The sequence below is a fragment of the Hemitrygon akajei genome, chromosome 13 (assembly GCF_048418815.1).
Source record: "Hemitrygon akajei chromosome 13, sHemAka1.3, whole genome shotgun sequence".
Lineage (NCBI taxonomy): Eukaryota > Metazoa > Chordata > Chondrichthyes > Myliobatiformes > Dasyatidae > Hemitrygon > Hemitrygon akajei.
This window is the reverse complement of record NC_133136.1, coordinates 75,170,787-75,194,426: the sequence shown is the minus strand read 5'-3', so window position 1 is coordinate 75,194,426 and position 23,640 is coordinate 75,170,787. Positions and strand designations below refer to the sequence as shown.

The 23,640-nt window shown below is 41.7% G+C and overlaps 2 protein-coding genes across 8 annotated transcripts in view; one reads left to right on the top strand and one right to left on the bottom strand.

Annotated features, from left to right (window-relative positions):
* The window catches only part of sepsecs (Sep (O-phosphoserine) tRNA:Sec (selenocysteine) tRNA synthase), a 79,577-nt gene extending 60,292 nt beyond the window's left edge, over positions 1-19,285 (bottom strand). The window contains exons 1-3 of one of the 7 annotated variants that reach the window (XM_073064893.1): positions 19,023-19,285; positions 11,905-12,034; positions 5,046-5,164 (exon numbers count right to left, since the gene is read on the bottom strand). In XM_073064893.1, the coding sequence (XP_072920994.1) occupies positions 5,046-5,159 (114 nt within the window). In that variant the 5' untranslated portion in view covers positions 5,160-5,164; positions 11,905-12,034; positions 19,023-19,285. Of the gene's footprint in view, positions 1-5,045; positions 5,165-7,766; positions 8,078-8,205; positions 8,518-11,904; positions 12,035-19,022 lie in introns of those variants that run through there. The other 6 variants (XM_073064896.1, XM_073064890.1, XM_073064891.1 and 3 more) reach the window with 6 other exon arrangements.
* The window catches only part of LOC140737982 (phosphatidylinositol 4-kinase type 2-beta-like), a 59,917-nt gene continuing 55,525 nt past the window's right edge, over positions 19,249-23,640 (top strand). Inside the window, exon 1 of the mRNA XM_073064897.1 lies at positions 19,249-19,910. Coding sequence (XP_072920998.1) covers positions 19,419-19,910 — 492 coding nt within the window. The 5' untranslated portion in view covers positions 19,249-19,418. The remainder of the gene's footprint in view (positions 19,911-23,640) is intronic.

Sequence of the window (23,640 nt, the reverse complement as noted above, 5' to 3'; positions counted from 1 at the left end):
TAATTGGTTGTATCACCATCTGTTATGAATGGGCCACTGCAAAGGATTGGAAAAAACTGTATACAGTTGTAAATTCTGCCAGCTCCATCATGGGCACTAGCCTCTCCAGCAACCAGGACACCTTAAAAAGGCAGCATCCATCATTAAGGACCCCCATCACTCAAGACATGCCCTGTTCTTATTGTTGTGATAAAGAAGGAAGTACAGGAGCTTGAAGACAAGCACTCAATGTTTCAGGAACAGCTTCTTCCTCTCTGCCATCAGATTTCTGAATGGACAATGAACCCATTAACACTCCCTCAGCATTTTTTTCCTCTCTTTCTGCCCTAAATTAATTTAATTTGCTATTTTTATATATACTTATTGTATTTGTATTATTATGTATTGCAATGTATTGCTGTTACAAAACAACAAATTTCATGACATATACCAGTGATATTAAATCTGATTCTGAATTGAGAATCATTTTTTGCAGAGGTGGGGGAATCTGTTTAAACCTCTGTCCAGTAATCAGACACGATGTCTCTTAAGTATACAGGGTGCATGTTTCACCACAGGAAGAAAGTTGTTTCGGAATTTGACAAAGAATCGCTTGAACTGATAACTATGAATCAATACCCTATGAAGCAAAGTAAACCCATTGATGCTTTAAGTCCAATGAAACCAGCCATTGAGCATAGGACAACCTGATTCTGTACTGTTATAACTAAGCAGGGGGAGATGATAATTAAATGTTGTCGGCCCTCAAAACTGTTCATTACATTACAGTAATATGCTGATCTAATTTGCAGATGCCACAACATTGATAGGCCTTACTTCCAACAATGATGAGATAGCCAACAGAGGAGAAATGAACGCCCCGACACAATAACGCCAAGAAAACAACCACTCCCTCAATGTCAAAAAAATGAAGGAGTTGATTGTGGATTACAGGAGGAACAGAGACAGGCTTGCCCCTATTGACATCAATCGGACTGTAGTTGAGAGGATGAATAGTTTCAATTTCCTCGGTATAAGCATCACCAAGGATTTCAGGTGGACTGTACATACTGGCTGTGTGGTGAAAAAAGCACAACAGTGCCTCTTTTACCTCAGACGGCTGAAGAAATTTGGCACGAGTCCCCAAATCCTCAGGACTTTCTACAGGGGCACCAACAAGACCATCCTGATTGGCTGTGTCACCGCCGGGTATAGTACTGTACCACCCTCAATCGCAGGGCACTACAGAGAGGGTGCAGATAGCCCAGCGCATCAGTGAATGTGAACTGTCCTCTTTTTAGGACATTTACAGCAGTAGGTGTGTAAAAAGGGTCTGTAGGATCATCAAGGACTCCAGCAACCCCAACCATAAACTGCTTCAGCTGCTTCCGCCTGGTAAACGGTACCGCAGCATGAAGACCAGGACCAACAGGCTCCTGGACAGCTTCTTTCACCAGGCCATCAGAATGATCAATACACATTGATCTGATTGAATATCTGACTGTACATACATGTATACAGAACAATTATGTATACAATCTTAGTGTTTGGGCAATATTCTCCCACATTTCCCTTCCTTATTGCTTGTACATAGTGACAGGGACACAACACAAATAATTTTACTCCCTCATGTTGTGAGATGGATGTAAGAAATAAAATTCTAATTCTAATTCTGTAGAGGTATGATTATCATATAAAGTGTTTTTTTGTGTATTTTGTGACAAAAGCAAGAGTTTCCTGCTGATGTTCTTGACTTACATCATTAGTTAATTTAACCTGCACTTTCCCACCTCCCAAATGTCCTCACATCTCCTTCTCACTAATCCAGAGCCCTGGTTAGAAAAGACAAAGGAGAATTAAGCTGACTTTTTTTAAATCAGGGAAACATATAGTCAGTTAATGGAACATGTACATTACCACTGGCTGGTTGGATTGAATAGCCAGTAAATAGATATAATTTAACCAGCAACCACGATGGATTTAAGCAATGCAGCAATATCATAACCACTTGAGGAGTCCAAAAAAAATTCTTCACATGACCACCCCCAGATGTCTAACATGCAGATTTTCTAACACTCTGGTGAGCAGTTTAAAGGGAACCACAACACAAGATCCATAATCAGCGTTCCTTGACATACCGAAAGTTGGTCTCGTCTCGCTGAGAACTTTGGAAACATAGGGTTACCGTGAGCTGGCCATCCTTGCATTGTGATTTCACAGACTTTTGACAATATTGGGTCATTCCTTGTTTCCCTTTGTATTCCAGAATTTTTTTTACAGACAACTGGTCCACCAATGCTGCGTGGAACATTTCTGCTTGGTCACAGCATGAAGACTTTTCTTCTTTAGTTGTCAATAGTGGCAGACATGACAAGCCATCAGTGTTGCTGTGTTTGTACCTTTCAACTCTATGTCATAAGAGTGGGCTCCTAGGAATAGTGTCCAACATTGTAACCGGGTAGCAGTCATCACTGGAATCCCCTTCCTGGGATTGAAAATGGACACAAGGGGCTGGTGATCTGTCACTAGCGTAAACGTTTGTCCGTAGATGTAGTGGTGGAATTTCTTTATTTCCCATAGGAGACTAAGGACCTCTCAGCCTATCTGTGCATAGTTGCACACTGCGCTCATCAGTGATCTTGAAGCAAACGCAATCGGATGTTCAGATCCATCTTTCATAATATGTGACAAGATGGTCCAATGCCTTAAGGGGACGCATTGCATGCCAGTGTGAAGGGCAGGGATGGGCCATCATGGTTAAGTAGTTCATCGGATGCTATTAGTCTGTTTACTTGAAAGATCTTTCACATCTTTCTGACCATTCCCACTTTTCTCCGGTCTGTACCAGTGTGTTCAATGGATGCAGCACGATCGCAATGTTGGGGAGAAATCGGTGGTAATAGTTTACAAGGCCCAAGTATGACCTGAGTTGTGACACATTTCTGGTTTGGGTCCCTGTAGCACTGCTTTAATCTTCTCCTGTGACTTCTGTAAGCCATGTTTGTCAATAACATGTCCACAAAATGAGATTTCATTCTTGTAAAACTCACATTTCTCTTTTGCACACAGACCATACTCACTCAGCCTGGTAAGCACCTTACCAAGGTTCTGGAGGTGCCGCTCATTATTTTTGCCAGTCACAATAAAGTCATCAATGTAACATTGTGTTCCTGGGATATCTTGGAGCACTTGGTCCATTGCTCTTTGCCAAATTGCTGGAGCTGATGCAACGCCAAAGACGAGACGATTATACTGGATACTGGAATGGTCCCTTGTGAGTATTGATTGTGAGGAACTTCCTGCTTGACTCCTCAATCTCCATTTGCAGATAGACATGTGACAAGTCTGTCTTTGAAAACCTCTCCTCCTCCCCCCACCCCCCCAACTAAAGATGCAAAAATGTCTTCTATTTGTGGCAGGGGATACTGCATTGTACGCTGCACCAATTTGATGCTTACCTTGAAATCCCTACATATGCAAATGGCTCTGGACTTCCCTTTCTTGATCTGGACAATGGGCATGGCCCAATTTCTCCACTCAACCACGGAGAGAATTCCAGTCACCTCCAGGCTCTGCAGTTCAGCCTCTTCTTTAGGATGTAGGGCATAGGACACTAGATGTACTTGATGGAATCTTGGTATTGCTGTTTCATCCAGTTCACTTCTGGCCATCATGTCTTTGAGTTTACCAATCCCATTCTCAAATAGCCTGTCTCTGGTTAGTGCTACCATTTGCGCTGCTGTTGCCTGTGATATCACACTGAGAGCTTTGATTGAGTGCCAGTCTAGTTGGATTTTTCTCAACCATTCATGTCCGAAAAGTGCTGGCCCTCCACTTCAATACATGAAGCTCTAACTGTTGTGGATGGTCTTGATATGTCATATTTACTTTCAGTTTTTCACCTGTGTAAGTCTTTAGCATCACTGTGGTCTTTTCTAATGGTATCTTAGAAAACAGTCTGTGGTAGTTAGCCCCTGGAGTTATGGACAAAGCTGATTCTGAATCCAACTCCATTTTCAGTTTTACACCAGACACATTTATTGTGATCCAGATGATTTTGTGATCTGCTTCAGTTATATTATGCAATTCTAGGCATGACAGTTCACCTTTGTCAGACTATGTGTCGTCCGATTCTGTTTTACATTCGGTACCTTTAGGCATTTGCTTGGTTTTGTCTTTGAGACTTTTCATTCGGTTGTGCTTTTTGTCTGACTTGCACATTCTCTCTAAGTGAACTTGCCTGAGACACTTCTGCTCAGTTTTTCTTGAACCAACAGTGATTTGCACAATTGGAGGATTTGCCAAATCAATAACATTTTTGGCTTTTTGCACCATTCAGGGATATATTGTGCTTTTCACATTCTAACCTTTTTTGTAGTTCTGCTGCATCCTTTGCTGCAGTTTCTTTTTGTAATTTATTTTTTTATTGAAGTTCATCATCAAACATGCTCATTCTAAGGTTAGGTCTCTTTTGGACAGTAGCCTCTTTTGAGTGCTTTGACTATAAATCCCACATTCAATCGTGTCCCTTACTGCATCAGAAAATCCATTTCTAAAGTTGCAGAACTGGGAACCAGAAGGCGCAGAGAGGAATAACAATGAAAATAAATGCAATATAATTCATAATCTACTATCTAAATTGCAGTGTGTGCAAGGGATCCAAATAAAATTTCTGCTTATATAATACTCCAAAGAATCAAGTAACAGATCAAGCTTTTTAAAAAGTTGGCATGGCCTTTGCAGATCCAAAATATGAAATTCAAACTAAATATTGTGAATTAGTCAGCATCTATAAATAAAGTAAGTACCATAAACAAAATGATTTGTAATGTGTTCCCATAAATAAGATTTTATCTGAGAACTAACTAATTCTTTAGATAACCATTTGAAATCTAAAAAGAATTAACACAGGGAGAAAGCTACAGGAGAGAAGATAAATGGAGAGGTTCTAAGTTTGAGAGGGTAATAATTTTTGTCCTATCCCAGTACATGTTGAAAAAATGATACAAGCTTTCCTACACAATAAATAATACATTCAAATTGTTAATCTGAATCATTTTCATTACCTTTTCTATTAGTAGCCGAATTAAGTGCTCATGTGTGCGATGGGCCTGTAAACCTTGGCGAATGTATGAAGGGGAGACTATCTTTTCACATAGAGAGAAATTTTCTGTATTCATCCCAGCTGTTGAGGCAAAATGAAACTTCATTAACATGGCACTGTCCAATATTTACACATGAAAGAGAATGATTTATTAGAACATTAGATTCCAAGCTCATACCAACTTCTTGAAGGAAATTAGGGATGGGCAATAAATGCTAGTTTTACCAGTGATACTGAAATCCCATAAATAACAAAAGAAAGGGATGCATTTGGTCTATCACAGATGTTCACATATTTGACAGACACCATTCATTTGTCACTGTTTATTTGCATCGTAGCTGTTTATTTTTCATATAAACATGTTTAATTTTCATTGACTATTAACCCTAATAATAATGCAATGTTTTAATACTACACCCCCAACTAATCCAGGTGAAATGTTCTTTCTACTCACAGATCATCTTGAAATTCCCACAAGGGGACGAATCAAAAGCAATTAATAAGTATTGAAATTCGTCCCATAACTTGCCATTTAATAAATGGGGAGTGACGTGTTTCTTATTTCATGATTTTTTTCCCCTTTCATTTCTGTCTGAAAATGTTGGTCCCCTGAAAGAGGGTTCCCCATGATCATTTATCAACTGGTAATGCAAACTTCAAAATGCCTGAGCTGGAGGCAATTGGGGGGGTAACAACATGTAAACCCACAATAGCAGGGTTTTCCAACCTTTTTTACCTCATTAACCGAAGGGTCTGTGGACCCCAGATTGGGAAACCCTTCACTATAGCCTTCTTTGGTGGACAACAACACAGGTTTGAGAGTGGTGGTTCAGGCACACATTAAAATCACAATGAAGGGAGCAAATATAGTTAGTGGCCTCTTTATTAGGTACACCTGTATACCTGGTTATTAATGCAAATATCTCATCAGCCATTCACGTAGCAGCATCTTAACACATAAAAGCACGCAGATATGGTCAAAAGGCTCATTTGTTATTCAGACCAAACAACAGAATGGGGAAGAAATGTGGTCTAAGGGACTTTCACTGTAGAATGATTGTTGGTGCCAGACAGGGTGGTTCAAGTATCTCATAAACTGAAAATCCTGGGATTTTCATACACAATCGTCTCTCGAGTTTACAGAGGATGGTGTGTAAAACAAAAACTATCCAGTGAACAGCAGTTCTATGGGCAAAAATACCTTGCTAATGAGAGAAGTCAGAGAAAAATGACCAGACTGTTTCAAGATGATAGGAAGGCAACAGTAGCTCAAATAACGACACATTACAAAAGTAGCGTGCACTAGAGTATCTCCGAATGCACAATACATCAATCTTGAAGTGGATGGGCTTCAGCAGCATAAGACCACACCATGTACCTAAATCAGTGGCCATTGAGTGCATGTGTGCTGGTGTATGGAAGACCAGTCAAGCAGATAGCTTTGTTGTAGATGACCTTCAATTCCTTCAGTATTGTCATGATGCATCCATAGGGTCAATGGAGAATATTCTATTACTATTCCAATACGTTGTGAAGATGGTGTGAAGGCTCCGAGAGTAATTTGAATCACCTGTCATAAGATAGACTGCTTATTTCTTTTAGCTATGGTGTTAATGTACTGTAATTGGTCCAGATAAATTTCTATGCTTGAGATTAATAGTATAGTAAATTCATACACAGCATAGTTAACTCAAATATTCAAAAGCTGCACTCATTTCTTCATTAAGATTTGCAAAGTGAATTTCATTGTCTAATGTGTAATTTCTGTATTTGCATGGTAAATACAAACTATACTTGAGAGAAGGTAAACATTTACTCAAATAAATTTTATAAAAATGCTGTGTTAATCACTGTCAGCAACCTCTTTGACTATGCAAATAAATGTTATTCTTCTAGGTATGTTAGAGGTTTTAATTTTTTTTTAATCTGTGGAGAGAGAAACATTGTTAACATTTCAGGTCAACCATCGCTCATTAGAAAAGCTCTGATGAAAAGGGAACAAACTACAAGGTCAATACTGTTTCTTTCTCCACAGATGGGTGTGTTTACAATATTCTCTGTTTATTTTACAAATCAATTTGTTTCTTTCAGAGAGTTGGAAACGGGACAATAAGTCAAATGTGAGTGCAGGTTCATAAAATCATATACCGGTACATAACAGTATGTCAGAAGCACTTTTGCTCTTAGATAAAACACATATGTTCAATAAGGTAGAAATATCTATAATCAGGGTTTAAATCAATTGATACAGATTGAGGCTGCTATATTAAACTCGAAGCAGTTTTAATGAATAACCATTAAAACTGCTGGAGAGGTTTTGTGTATTAAGAGAATTAAAATGAAGTACAAGATTCGCGATGTTCCTGTGTTTAAATACCACTTCACCTACTCCCTTATTTCCACAGGTTTATAAACAATTTACTTTACTAAATAATTACAAAATGATGAAAATAAAGGAAAAAAAAGTCCAGATGTTACAGAATACGTTTATTACAGTTTCACCGTCATCACGTGGGGGAAAGCTTAGATGAAAATCTAACTACATGTGAACATTTAAGGGCTGTGCATTCATCTAAGCAATGCAAATCTGCCAGGCTAATCAATTAATATTACATTAATGGAGGGAAGAGGGATGTTATCATGTTGTAGAAGCTACATCAATAATATTATGCACAAATGATACCTCATCTGAGGGTTTGAGGCGCTCGTCCGATGTAACAATTCTAAAACCACGGCTCGCTGCGCTGGTCTACACCCCCCACATAGATTCGCTCTGGTGAAGACGGCTTTACAGCCGATAGGCCCCGAGTAAGACCTCGGCGTTAGCCTGACCCGGTAGGCCAACTTGCATCTTACTCACAGAGATTCGAACGGGTGAATAAAATGCGCGGGTTTGCACTTTTGAAAACTTTGCACTTTACAATAAAATGGATCCCTGATACACAGCAAGCCTGATAAACTTCTGTATTACACTCTGCGTTTAAGGAGCAGAGGTGAAGGCCGGGGGAAATGTGCAAATTTCACAGGCATGACTGGAGTCTGCAAACGCTTTTCGAGGACTGCCGAGTATATTTATTCAACATTGTTACAGCCGATCGTAACAACGGCCACCCATTTCTCACCAGTTTATGCGTTCGACTTGGCTGCAGATCTCACCTCGCGATCTCTTCAGAAAAGACCGCCTCCCTGCACTGGATGAATCACATTACCGCAGACATTATTTCCACTTTGGAAATACAGTATTCCATTCACCTCCACGTGAATTAGAATAAAGACTAGGGGTGGCAGGGACGGAGTGTTTAACAACGCGCCCAGTTTGTACCTCAACGTTTTATTTCGCGTCAAAAATGGAATGCTGACTCACTGTTCACCCAAACCAAATATTATGCAAGTTACAGCATTAATGCTTTGCGCATTGAGAGTGGACACTTGGGAAAATCACAACTCTATAAACGTGCTTGAAGTAACATTAGCTCAACCTGGAATTGACACTTGACCAGATCATTTGAAAATAATAAAAAGGATTTGAAAGGTAATACGATGGACAAGTAGCAACGCAAATCAGAAATGGGGGCGGGCTTAAGATTGGTAAGTGGTTTATTATTGTCACGTGCATTGAGATAGCGAGAAAAACTTTGTTTTGCATGCCAATTTGGTTGTTCTAAAGTCTGAACATTGAGGAATACAGAATAGTGTTAATGTTAGTTACAGACAAAGCGCGGCGCAAGGTAGATTGAGAGATCATCTTTAATGCACAAGAGTTCAAATAATCTTATAACAGGATAGGCGGAGTTAATATTTTAGGTGGAAAGCATAGTATTTATTCTGCAAGTCTTGTGAATGCAACATTTTCAAACTTTATTCTGGATTTCTGGCATCTGCAGTATTTTTTTACCTTCAGAAACCGACGTGAATTGAGATTAGGCCAAAAGAGATTTAGGTTACTTCAAGTGGGTGAGGGGCTTCAAAGGATTAATATTTAGACGGGAGAATAAGCTGAGGCAGTTGACCTTCACCCCAGCAGCTACAGGACAGAGGACTCTCTGATCTACAGGCTGTTCCCGGGGACTCACACCGAGACCAACATCCGGTGCTGCTGGCAGATCATCAACTCGTTCAAAGATGCTCTTTGGTCAGCCCGAAACTTGATGGTCTACCAGCACATGGAGATGACCGTGGGGAAATGCTGCCGATTGGCACATTCTTGGCTGCAGGAGTACGTGCTGAGAGACGCACTCAAACTTGGTGCAGTCACCGCAAGGGCCCAGTGGGGAAGGACCACAGTCTAGGGTTCTTCTCCCGCGGGAGTTGAGGGATAGGGGGGTTAGGGGTGTACCCCCTGAATGTAAATATGAAAGAACAGAGTGCCATGTGGGTGGCGAAAATTTTGAAAATGTAAAGACAGTAATGGAAACAACTGTGAAGAATTGAAAGTCATTGAATGGTTTATTGTATGTAATTTTATTTTTGAATAAAGTATATTTTGTGTTACAAAAAAAAGTTGACCTTCACAGTTGACAGTGGGCAGATCATCCATGACACACTTTGATCCAACACAATTCCAGCAACCACAGTAACTTTGGAGACCTTGTAGGCCAAATCAAGCTCCAGGCCTCACTATCACAATCATCCTGGGAAGGCAAGCAGCTAGCAATATGATACAGTTAAAAGATTCAAATTGAAGTACTCCTATAGAAAATTAATTGCTTCATTTATGTTACAAAAATCAAAAACATGAAGTCTGATGTATGTTTCATATGACTGGATGTGCTAAGTGGGTGAATCATGGGTGGTGTAGAGCTAGATGCCAAGTACATTCAGAATTGTGTTCTACCTCCATATTGGAAGTGAGTTCAGCACCAGAAAAGAAACATAATCAAGTTTATTAGCAGTGACATGTTGTGAAATTAGTTGTTTTGCAGCAGTATTACAGTGTAAAAACTTGTTTGTGCTGGTGCACCGCAACTGTCCAGCTAGACTATCAATTTGATTTGGTCCAATGATTTTCTCTTCCTAATACTTGATTGAAGAAAATATTTACTTGCCCATTATTAGACGATGAAAGGCACTAGAGGAATAGACCAAAATAGTAGCAAAATGGAATTAGATATTGGTAGTGTACTTGTTTCCTACAAAGAATTGCTTTAGCAAGAACTAAAAATAAATAACATTAAAGGCAGAAGCACAAAATGTGCAATTCCTTTCAAAAGCCTTTCTTTCATTATTATAGCATAGGTAGAGTAGCAAGAATGGATTCCAGGGCAGTGGTGTGCTCCTCTTGTGATGTGGGAAGTATCAGAAGCGGAAAAGGGAATAAGCAGACAGTGCAGAGTACCCGTCACCATTCCCCCTTAGTAACAAGTATACTGATGGGGGAGACAAGCTACCAGGGGAAAGCTGCAGCAATCTGCCACTGAATATGGCTCTGCAGATCAGAAGGGAAGGGGGGAGAAGAGAGCGGTGGTAATAGGGAAGTCAATAGTTATGAGAGAAGACAGAATATTCTATAGAAATGAAAGAGACTCTCAGATGGTATGTTGCCTGTTAGGTGCCACAGTCGGGGACGTCTCACATTGGGTCCACAACATTCTTAAAGGGGAGGGTGAGCAGGGCAATGGTACATATTGGATCAACAACATAACTAGGAAAAGGGATGAGGTACTGAAGAGTGAATACAGGGAGCTAAAAAGCAGGATCTCGTGGATGGATATCAATAGGTACATTTAATGTCAGAGAAATGTATACAACATACATCCTGAAATTTCTTTTCTTCAACAAACATCCATAAAAACAGAGGAGTGCCCCAAAGAATGAATGACAGTTAAATGTTAGAACCCCAAACCACCCCCCAGCTCCCCCTCCCATGCATAAGCAGCAGCAAAGCAATGATCCCCCACCCCACCAGCAAAAAAAGTATCAGCGCCCCCCCCCCACCGAGCACTCAAGTGTGCTGCAAAGCATCAATAAAGACACAGACTTTCAGTACCCCCCAAAGACTGCTCATTCACCCAGTCATTCGACATACCACACAGGCTCTCTCTCTCTCCCCTAATGAGAAAAAAAGAGGTGTCCCCGTATCTCTGGATTGCTGCCAATGAGGGTAAGAAAAAGAATGATTTCGCAGATGAATGTGTGGCTGAAGAATTGGTGCAGATGGTAGGGTTTCAGATTTGTGGATCATTGGGATCTCTTCTAAGGAAGGTATGACTTGTCCAAAACGGACGGATTATAGATCTGAACTTGAGAGGGACTAATGTCCTTGCAGGCAGGTTTGCTAGAGCTGCTTGTGAGGGTTTAAACTAGGTTAGCGGAATATTTGGTGTAAAGGTAGATGCAACATGTATTGAGACTGAGGAGGAATAGGCAGTGAAAATACAGTCAGCATGATAGGCTGAAATGTGTTTAACGTAATGTAAGCAGTCTCAGAAACAAGGGTGATTATAGCATGGATCAGTACATGGAACTATGACATTTTGAGCATTATAGAGACTTGCCTATCATAAGGGCAGGAATGGCTGCTGGGTGTTCCAGGGTTTAGATGTTAAAAAAAGGAACAGAGGAAGGAGGTAAAAGAGGTGGAGGGGTGGCATTGTCAATCAGGGATAGGATCACAGCTGCAGAAATGGAGGATGTTGTGGAGGGATTGTCTACTGAGTCATTAAGAGTGGAAATCTGAAACAGGAAGGGAGCAATCACTACATTGAGAGTATTCTATAGACCATCTCCCAAAAGCAACAGAGACAGGGAGGAGCAGATCAGTAGGCAGATTTTTGAAAAGTGCAAAAATAATAGGGTCATTGTCAAAGGTGATTTCAACTTACCTAATATTGATTGGCATCTCTTTAGCCCAAAACTTCAGATGGAGCAGAATTTGTTTAAAGTATGAAACATAGAACTTTGAGAGTCATCCCCTTATAGGCAGCCACAAAACAAAGAAACCTGAAAAGAACCCTTTAAAAAAAGGACCATCAAACACTCAATGCACAGACAGAGGGAAAAAAAAATCACGCAAACAATATAAGTAATCCAAAAGCTTCAGAAGTGAACTTTTATGAAAGACACCAAGCCAGTCATCACTGCAGCTGGACCAGGCCACAGTCTCTGTTCATAACAAAGCCGAGTGAACTCTGTGAGACCACAGACACGAAGCCAGGCATCACCGCAGCCGGCGTATGCCACAGCCTCAGCTCAGCGTGGAGCTGAGGAAATGTTGCAGAGCAGTGAGCAGAACCAGCCCTCGACTCGCCTCTGATCCTGTCAATCTGGTCCAATGCTTAAATCACCCAAACATCAGGTCATTCCTCCCTCTCAGACTGCTCTGGGGTCTGAAACCTGCTGCCAAAATTCAGCCTGTACTCAACCTTTCCAATTCAGCCCACACTTAAATCAATCATACATCAGAACTCCCCTCGCTCTTGGGCATGCCACAACTCTGTTTTGACTCCACTTCCATTTTTGCTTGCCTTAACCATGCCTTCTGTGGTCTTCCGCCTCCATTTTCCTCAACCATTTCTCACCTCTGCCACTCCTCACCTCTCCATTGTTAGCATTGATCGTTATTGATAAAGGGTTATTAATAAGGTATTTAGTAGTTATGTTTTGTTTTTTTGCTGTTGGTAAGTAATTGCCAGCACCATAAACTGGAAGTTAGGTGTGTCCAGGAATGACTCTTGACACAATATGTGTGCAGGTTGACTAGAAGAAAGGCCATACTGGATCTAATACTAAGCAATGAACCTGGTCATCTGACAGATCTCCCAGTAGGTGAGCATTTTAGATAGTGACTGCAGTTCTATGCCCTTTAGCTTGGCCTTGGACAGGGATAGGAGCAGAAAGGATAGGAAAGTATTTAGCTGAGGGAGAGTAAACTATGATGCCATTAGGCAGGAACTTGGATGTGTAAACTGGAAACAGATGTGCTGAAGGAAATGTACAACAGAAATATGGATGTTTAGAAAGTACATGCATGGGTTTCTGGATAGGTTTGTCCCATTGAGGCTGGGAAATGATGGTAAGGTGAAGGAACCACGGTTGTCAACAGAAGTGAAACATTTAGTTAAGAGAAAGAAGATTTTGGAAGTAAGGATCAGAGAGGATTCTTGAGACCTGTGGGTAGCCAGGAAGGATCTTAAGAGGGGGACATGAGAAAGCCTTGGCGAGTAGGATTATGGGAAAAGCCCCAATTTCTTCTACATGTATGTGAAGAACAACATGATGATTACAGTGAGGGTAGGACCAATTGGATAAAAGAGGAAACGTGCCTGGAGTTGAAGAAGGCAGAGGAGGTCCTCAATGAACACTGTCCTTCAGTATTCACCAGTGAGATGGACCTTGATTGTGAGGTCAGCAGAAAACAGGCTGGAACATGTCAAGGTGAACTTTTGAGAAATATTAGGTTAGCTATGTCCCTAGGACTAGACGGTATGTACCCTAGTTTACTACAAGAAATGAGTGAAGATATTGTGTACCTTGGCGACGATCTTTGTATTTTCACTAACCACAGGAGTAATACCAGAATACTGGAGGGTAGCAAATGTTACTCCTTTGTGCAAGGGTAATTGGGATAATCTTGGGAATTATATACCAGTGAGTTTTACTTCAGTAGAAGGCAAACTATTGGAGATAATTCTTAGAAACAGTATCTACGAGCATTTGGAGAAGCATACTCTGATAAGGGATAGTCTGCATGGCATTGTGAGGAGCAGGACATACCGAATTGATTTTGTCAAGAAAGTGACAAAACAAATTAATGAAGCTAGAGTAGTGAATATAGATCTTAATAAGGTATTCAAAAAGATTCCCCAATGGTAGGCTCATTCAGAAATCAGGAGGCACGGGAAAAAGGAAAGCGTTTCTGTTGTTTCAGAATTGGCTCACCCACAGGAGGAAGAGGTTGCTAGTAGATGGAGTGTATTCTCCTTGAAATTCTGTGGATAGTAGTGTTTTGCAGGATCTGTTCCAGGACCCCTGCTCTTTGTGATGTTTATAAATGACTTAGATGAGGAGGTGGAAAGGTGGGTTAGTAAGTTTGCAGATAACACTAAGGTTGTTGGTGTTATGAATAGTGTAGAAGCTTCTCGTAGGCTACAATATAAAACATTAATAGAATCCAGAGCTGAGCTGAGAAGTGGCAAATGGAGTTCAAACTGAGAAGTGTGAAGTGATAAACTTTGGAAGGTCAAACAAGAAGCCAGAGAACAAGGTTAATGCAGAATTCTTAGCAGTGTGGAGGAAGGGAGAAATTTTGAGGTCTACATCCATAGGTTCCTCTAAGTTGCTGCGCAAGTTGATAAGTTGGTTAAGAAGACATATGGTGGTGTAAAACCCTCGTTAATCAGGGGACTGAGCTCAAGAACTACAAGGTGATGTTGCAGTTCTATAAAACTGGTTATACCAAACGAAGTACTGTACTCAGTTCTGACCACCTCATTAAAAGAATAATATCGAACATTTGGAGATGGTGTAGAGGAGATTTACCAGGAAGTTACGTGCATTAAAAAGCATGTCTTATGAGGGCTTTTCTCTTTGCTGTGAAGAAAGATGAGAGGTGACTTTGTAGAAGTGTAAAAGATTATAAGAGGCATAGAGTGGACAGCAGTGTGTTTTCCTAAGACAGTAATAGTTGATACAAGAGGACATAATTTATAAGGTGATTGGAGGAAAGTATAGGGTCAATGTCAGAGGTAGATTTTTTACACAGAGAGTACTACGTGCATGGAATGCATGGCTAGGAATGGTGGTAAAGGCAGCTACATTAGGGAAATTTAAAAGACTCTTAGATAGGCAAATGGATGAAAGGAAAACAAGAGACAGCCATTTAGTGGATACCATAGGAGCAGAATTAGGCCATTTGGCCCATCAGGTCTACTCTGCCATTTAATCATGGCTGATCCTTTTTTCCCTCCTCAGCCTCCTCCCCTTAACCTTTGATGCTATGTCTATCAAGAACCTATCAAACTCTGCCTTAAATACCCCCAACGACCTGGCCTCCACAGCAGCATATGGCAACAAATTCCACAATTTCATCACCCTTTGGCTAAAGAAATTATTTTGCATCTCTGTTTTGAAAGGGCGCCCCTCCATCCTAAGGCTATGTCCTCTTGTCCTAGACTCTCCCACCATGGGAAACATCCTTTCCACATCTACTCTGTCTAGGCCTTTCAACATTCGAAAGGTTTCAATGAGATCTCCCCCTCATCCTTCTAAATTCCAGCAAGTACAGACCCAGAGCTATCAAACATTCCTTGTATGATAACCCTTCCATTCCCAGAATCATCCTTGTGAACCTCCTCTGGACCCTCTCCAATGCCAGCAGATCTTTTCTTAGATGAGCCCAAAACAGTTCACAATACTCAAGGTGAGGCCTTGCCTGTGCCTTATAAAGCCTCAGCATCACATCCCTGCTCTTGTATTCCAGTCCTCCTGAAATGAATGCTAATATTGCATTTGCCTTCCTCACCACCAACTCTACCTGCAAGTTAACCTTTAGGGTGCTCTGCACAAGAACTCCCCAGTCCCTTTGCATCTCAGATTTTTGGATTTTCTTCCCATTTAGAAAATAGGAGAAATAGCACATTTATTTCTACTACCAAAGTGCATCGACATGCATTTTCCACCATTGTATTTCATTTGCCACTCTCTTGCCCATTCTCCTAATCACTTTAAGTCCTTTTGCAGCCTGCCTGTATCCTCAACACTACCTGCCCCTCCACCAATCTTTGTATCATCTGCAAACTTAGCAACAAAGCCATCTATTCTGTCATCTAAATCATTGATTATACTGCATAAAAAGAAGTGGACCCAACACCGAAGAACACTACTGGGAGCCAACCAGAAAAGGATCTTTTCATTCCCACTCTCTGCCTCATACCAATCAGCCAATGTTCCAACCAGGCCAGTAACTTTCCTGTAATAACTTAGTAAGTAGCCTCACATGTGGCACCTTGTCAAAAGCCTTCAGAAAGTTCAAATATAAAACATCCACTGCATTCCTTTATCTATCCTGCTTGTAATCTCAAAGAATTCTTACAGGTTTGTCAGGCAAGATTTTCCCTTGAGGAAACCATGCTGATTTTGTCCTATCTTGTCCTGTGTCACCAAGTACTCCATCAGCTCATCCTTAACAATTGACTCCAACATCTTCCCAACCACTGAGGTCAGGCTAACTGGTCTATAATTTCCTTTCTGCTGCCATCCTAGTCCATCACGGATAAAGCCCTCCCTACCATTGAGCACATCTATACAGAGTGCTGTTGCAGGAAAGCAGCATCCATCATCAAGGATCCCTACCATCCAGGTCATTCTCTCTTCTCACTGCCGCCATCAGGCACAGGAGTCTCAGGACCCAGACCACAAGGTTCAGAGCCAGGAGGTAAAGGGGACAATAATGTTCAGATAGTAAAGGATGTGAGAATGGGAACCCCACAACCATCAGGTTCTTGAACCAGAGGGGATGACTTCACTCACCCCATCAGTGAACTGTTCCCACAATCTTCAAACTTCCACTTTCAAGAAGTCTACAACTCATTTCTTATTTTATTTATTATTCCTTTGTGCTTTGTTTTGTATTTGCACCGTTTATTGTCTTTTGCACATTGTTGTCTGTCCTATTGGGGGTGGTCTTTCATTATGTTTCTTGTATTTATTGTGAAGGCCCACAAGAAATTGAATTTCAGGGTTGTACATGGTGACATAAATGCACTTTGATAATAAATTTACTTTGAACTTTGGAGGGCGACGTGAGAAGGAAGGGTTAGATTGATATTGGAGTTGGTTAAAAGGTCAGCACATCATGGTACAAAGTATCTCTACTATGTTGTGTTGTTCTTTGTTCTATGATTTAATAGTTACCAAATCTCAATCGATATAACACAAATCAAATGTCTATTAAATCTGAACATCAAAACTAACCTGGCAAAGCTCCAAATCTGAAATAAAAACAAGGTCATCACAATATACATTAGGCCAGGAGGTATTCTGTATTCACAAAAAGAATAAAGTTCAAAAAGTTCAAAATAAATTTTATTATCGAAGTACATATATGTCACCATATATTACCCTGAGATTCATCTTCTTGTAACATAAGAAATAGGAGCAGGAGTAGGACACCTGGCCCATCGAGCCTGCTCTGCCATTCAATAAGAGCATGGCTGATCTGGCCATGGTCTCATCTCCACCTACCTGCCTTTTCCTCATAACCCTCAATTCTCCTACCATGCAAAAATCTATCCAACCTTGTCTTAAATACATTTACCGAGGTAGCCTCCACTGCTTCATTGGGCAGAGAATTCCACAGATTCACCACTCTCTGGGAAAAGCAGTTCCTCCTCATCTCTGTCCTAAAGCTACTCCCCTGAATTTTGAGGCTTTGTCCTCTAGTTCTAGCCTCACCTACCAGTGGAAACAACTTTCCTGCCTGTCTTGTCGATCCCTTTCATAATTCTATATCTTTCTATAAGATCTCCTCTCATTCTTCTGAATTCCAGCGAGTACAGTCGTAGGCAACCCTAATCCCCTCATCTCTGGAATCAACCTGGTGAACCTCCTCTGCACTGCCTCCAAAGCCAGTGTGGGCACACTCAGCAGATCCGTAGAATAGTAACTACAACAGCATCAATGAAAGATCAACCAGGGTGCAGAATACAGCAAACTGCAAATGCAAGTATAAAAAATTGCAATAAGTAATGAGGCCATGAGATAATGAGATAAAGAGTACTTGTAAGTGAGATAATTGGTTGTGGGAGCATCTCCATATGTGGGGGAGTGAAGTTGCGTGTAGTTATCCCCTTTTATTCAAGATCCTTTGTATTCAAAAGGTAATACAGAACATTCAAGTCAATATTTTCATAACAACCTGTAATTTCTGTTACTTAACACAGGCATGCCATGAGTTATTATTCATTAACAATCTTAAAAGCAAATAGTCCACAGAGCTTTTATACAGATTTCAACTTTTTTTTGTGCAATGGTAAGAGGGTACTAAACAATGATCTTTCGAGGTAGTAAAGCAGTGCAATTGATTGTGCAGCTGAAGCACAGCTCCACTGATCTTGGTTTAAGCATGACCTCGGGTACTGTCTCTGTGGCGTTCGCACATTCTCCCTGTCATCATGTGGGTTTTCTCCAGGAAATAAGTGGTGGAATGGGACTGATTCCGAGAACCTGCATGGACTCAGTGGGCCAAATGTTAAAGGGAAATATCGCCAGTGAAACTATAACCAGAGTCTACAGTGTGACTGGTCTTCTGAAGGTACATCACAGATTTGGCCTTTCCCACTGTTTTAGTAGCAAGTTCTTGGTACTTGTTTCAAAGGCATTCTGCCAAATGACCATGACATTCTTCCAGGAGAACCACCCAATGGATCCATTGCCTCCTTTCCTGCAGGCTGTGATTATATTTTGTATAGACTTTTCAGAAATTGGGAATAAAAACAGTAAGATAGAAAAACTCATCAGGTCAAGTAGCCTCTGTAGAGTCAAAAGCTGTAAGTAAACATTTATGTTCGAAACCCTGCATCAGGACTGAAAGGGTGCAAGAAAGATTGGTACATAGAAGTATGAGGAAGTGGGATAGAGGTGAGTAGATGATTGATAGAACTGAATGGAGAAGGGATGGATCAACAGAAGGAACAAGATGAAGTGATTTTGAAGCATGAGAAACTGATCTGTGATCAAAGGTGTTTTGGATAAAGTATTCCATAGAGGAAAGATGGAATCACAAAGTATACTGTTTACATACCCAGGGTCTCCTTACATCTATACACAAAGGTAGTCATCCAAATTATTCCTCCACTTTCAGGAGGTTTATACACGGAGCTTCGGGAAAATCGCCTCATCTTTAAGTTCCAGGTGACCGGGAAAAATCTCAGGCGATTGATACAGAGTTATTGTTGGATGGACTAATCATGCACCACGTAAATACAAACAGGAGCAAAAGTACCTCGCACCTGCCGCGTACATAGTCGAAGTGGCTGCCCATTCCAGCGGGTCGCAGTTACGCACTTTGCCACACAATGGTGCATTTAGCCACACTGACCAAGCTGGGCTGAGTTTGAAGTTATCATGTGACCACTGTCCCTTTCCCCACCCCGGGGAGGGGGGAACAGCATTGTGACATCACGATTTGAGAGATTACGTCACCCGCTCGGGTTCTTGCTCCAACTCGCGCGGAGCCCTCGCCCACCGGTGCGGGACAGCAGGTGCTGCGCATGCACAGCGGTTGGCAGGGTTTGACGCGAGCGCGGAGACCGATCGCAGGTGAGGGCGAGCGCGAGCGCGCGGGCGCGCGCGCGGGGGGTATGCTTCGCTCCGCCCCTCAGTTGCATCACGGAGGCGAATGGACGAGCTCACGCTGAGCTGCGAGCCGGCGGTGCTCCAGCGTGTGCCGGAGAGCGGCAGCGATGCGGCCTCCGACCTGGAGCTCGGCGCCGGCGACAGCGACGATGCTGGGTCGGCGCTGGTGTGGATCGAGCCGGCGACAGGAGGAGCGGCGGCGGCGCTTCGTTTCGGCCGGGCTGCCGCCAACCCGGGGGGAGCGGTTCGCTTCCTGCCCCGCCGGGAGGATGAGGGGGCTGGTGAGTCCGAGCACGGCAACTCGCGATCCTCTCCATTGCTGGTACTGTGCCCGGAGAAGGAGCCGCTGCTGAGTTGCCCGAGCCCCATCGACGAGCAGCTGCTGAGCCCCGGCCCCGAGCTCAACCACTTCCCTGACGACCCGGAGTTCGCCGATATCATACTGCGAGCCGAGCAGGCCATCGAGAGTGGCGTTTACCCGCAGCGCATCTCACAAGGGTCAAGCGGTAGCTACTTCGTCAAAGACGCTAAGGGGGTGAGTGAGTTTCTGGGGCGGGCGACTCTGGTTCTGCTGCCCGAACTGTGATCTATGTACGAGTTTCAGGTACTTCGCACAGTTGGCAAAACGAGGTTTTTAGACTTGGATTAGTGGTGGCTGGTTCTGATTGTAACGAGTTGCTTCTCTGGGTTTGTTTACCCAGACTCCGAAATAGCCCGCCTGGATGGACCTTCTCACCGTGTCTGTTTACGCTTTGTGTTGTTCTTCCTTTTGCATTAACCTTCCTGGGTTGCACTTTTGCAAAATTCATAGACCAGTTAAGCCGTGGAGTTTTAATTCATGGTCTGCTGATAACTTTAAAGAAGCAGCAATCTGTTGAGTTTGTCGAATGTCGCCTTTGAATCTGAATTACAAAGTACTGTTTTCCACTTCCTTATTGAGATCACGGGAGTCGAATATCTGCAAGTGTGTTCTACAAACAATAAAGCTGATCTCAAATTTGTGATGGAAAAACTTGCTTGTAGCTATAATTAATGCTTAATTCATCGTATTGGGGGATCTGGATATTTTCGGCAAGACCAGTGTTCATAGAAAAGGTGGTGGCCATTGTTCTGAACTGCTGTCCTATTGAGTGCTCCCACAGTGTTATTGAGTGAGGTGTTCAGTGACTGAGCTGAAGACAATGAAAGAATGGCAATATATTTTAAAAGTCAGACTGGTGTGTGATTTGGAGGGGGTTACCGGGTTGCTGATCTCATGTGTTTGCTAACCTTGTCTTTGGTTTGGCAAGTGCTGTTGAAGTAATTTGCATGTTTTTGTAGATGCCTAACACTGCAGTTACTTTATGCTGCTGGATGGATAACAGTTCTAGTCAAGTGCTACTGGTTCTGTTAGAATTGCAATTACCAAATTAGTGGAGAGTATTTTGCCACTCCTGAAGTGTCTTATAGATGGTGAAAGGGTTTTGTGGTGTCAACAGGTGAGCCACAGTCTCTCAACTGTAAAACCACTGTGTTTGTGGCTTGTCCAAGTGAGCTACTGCAAAATGGTGACAGCCTACCCCAAACCCAGATGCTGATGGTCAGGAACTTGGCATCAGTAATGCTATTGAATGTCATGATTTGGTTATTATTAGATGATCTCTGAGGTGCAGATGTTGGTTAACATATAGGCATGAACTGATAGTATTGTTGTTCCACACAGGCCTCAACTGGCTCATTGGCTGAGTAGTTGCAGATCTATTGTGATCAATAAACATCCTCATCTTGGTGATGTCTGAAGTCCTGTTGAAGATTCCCAGGTCTATCACCAGCTGTCACCACTTCTGGTAGGATGAAACATACCTAGAAATTGATCAGTCAGGCATGCTGTAGACAAAGTGGCACCACAAAATGCTGGAGGAACTCAGCAGATCAGACAGCATCTATGGAGAGGAATAAACAGTTGACATTTCAGGCTGACACCCTTCATCAGGATTCAGAAAAGTCCTGATGAAATGTCTTGGCCCAAAACGATGATGGTTTATTCCCCTCCATAGATGCAGACTTGCTGAGTTCCTCCAACATTTTGTGAGAGTTACTTTGGATTTCCAGCATCTGTATAATCTCATGTGTTTATGATATGCTGTTGCCAAGCTGTTCCTTGACTGGTCTGTGATATAGAAGCTTGTGAAGAAGACTTTGCAGGGCCAACTGGAATGAAAATAACTTTGCTCTTTCCAAATTCAGTGCCTGATGTCTGGTCATCAATCTGATGTTATCCCTTATTTCAGTGTATCAGTAATAGAACAACTAATTGACTTGGCTATTTTAGAGGGCATGATGTCCCTCAAGTCTGGATTTACACATGCTATGACTATCCATTAGTTTTGTAGCTAGCATTACAAAATCTATTTTTCTCGCCTTCCAATTCCACAATGATGAGATTTGAACTTTGGTCTCAGGGTTACCAGTCTGTCTTTTAATAGATGTGACTCAACTGTCTATCCTACTCTTTATCTGGCCTAGCAAATGGGTGCGATATTAACTTAGTTTTCTCTGTAAATTCGGGAGGATTTAAAGTATCCAATGACAGCATTTAACAAAAACCCACAGATTCAGTGGGCTGTGCTTGAGCTAGCAGCACAAGGTTGGATGAGCTGTTTACTGATCCTCCATTGTCACTGTACTGCACATAAATACAATACTGTTGTCAGTCTTAGGCACATGCATTAGGGTGCCTAAGACTTGCACAGTATTTTATTTGTCAACATGGAGTGGAGAGCAAGCTTGTAAATCTGCAAAGGATGTTGGGTATGGCGAGGGTGGAACACTGCAGAAGGGATGTAGGACAGGTGGCAGCAGAGTGCCAGGGGTGGGGGGGGGGGGGGGCATGGCTAGCCCGGGTGCAGACATACCAGCCCTGAGACACCAGGCAAAGGAATTTGATTCCAAACAATCAGTTTATTAATCATTACAGAATGCTTCTCTGGTGCTTCCTCGTCCCTCCCCTCTCCCTGCCCCCTTCCCCCTCTCAGTCCACATAGAGACCGATATCAGAATCAGGTTTATCATCACTCATATGTCATGAATTTGTTTTTGAGGCAGCAGTGCAGGACAGAAAATTACTACTGTACTGTGCAAAAGTCTTAGACACCCTGGCTTTATATATATGTGCCTAAGACTTTTCTACAGTACTGTACTTCAAAATTACCTGATTTGTTAATAAAGGTCTTTGGTTCATCTTGAAATGGATATGGAAAACTTTGCAATTTTGGTTTTCTCCCCCACCTCTCGGCTACATTAGACCCTTAGTGAGGCTGTTACATTTTGAGAATATAATTGTATTAGGAGAGATGCAGTCTAGTTGTTAGGGAGGCATAAGCAATGGTACTATTCAGAAGTGGGAGTTGCCTGTGGTTTCCATGCTAATTTTTTTCTCCCTTGGCAAATATGAAAGAAAATAAATTCATAGGTCATTTACATTGTTGCTCTTTGAAGTATTGCAGTTCTAGAATGTCTTCAGTATATTTGTTCAAAGATATCCACAATGTACACATTTTCCCTTAACGTTAGAACATTTTTATTTCATTTAAATTCATAATCTGGCATGAATTCATGATGAATTTTGTATTGCAGGAGTTTATATCAATTATGGGAGTGAATAATTTTTTTCATGATTAAAGTACTGTATTACTTTCTGTAACACTTTGAATCATATACCTTGTAGAGGTGGTTAAGGGATTTGACTGACATAGTTAATGCATTCACGTTGTTTCTTAGGATCTGCTTTATATTTCAGTCACAATTGCATTTTTTGCTGTTTGTGGTTTTTAACTCCTTTCTGTATGGTAGCATCAAAACTAAAATGGTAAAGCAGGCCGGTGTTTTTTTTCCCCTCTTTCACTTCAGGAAGTGAACTTGAGTGGCGGGTCCCATATTAAAATGGAGTGTTTCCTGTTTTCAGCATCAGAGGTGAAGGACAAAAATAGAACAATTATTTGACCTGAAAGTTTCATTGTACTTGAATTCTGCTAATTTGTTTCAGAAAACTATTCTGTTTATGAACTTAGCAAAATGAAATTTTGGACTACTTTAGCTTTAGCAAATTACTTTTACGATAAATCCAGTCTCCACATAGACTTTTATCATGCAACTCCTCTTTGAAAACTGTGACACTCCACTCCTCTGTCCCCTGTTCTGAGGAAGGGTCCCTTAACTGATGGCTGGTTTCACCTTCCACATATACTACTTGACTGCCCAAATTTTTGCAGCATTTTCTGTTTTTG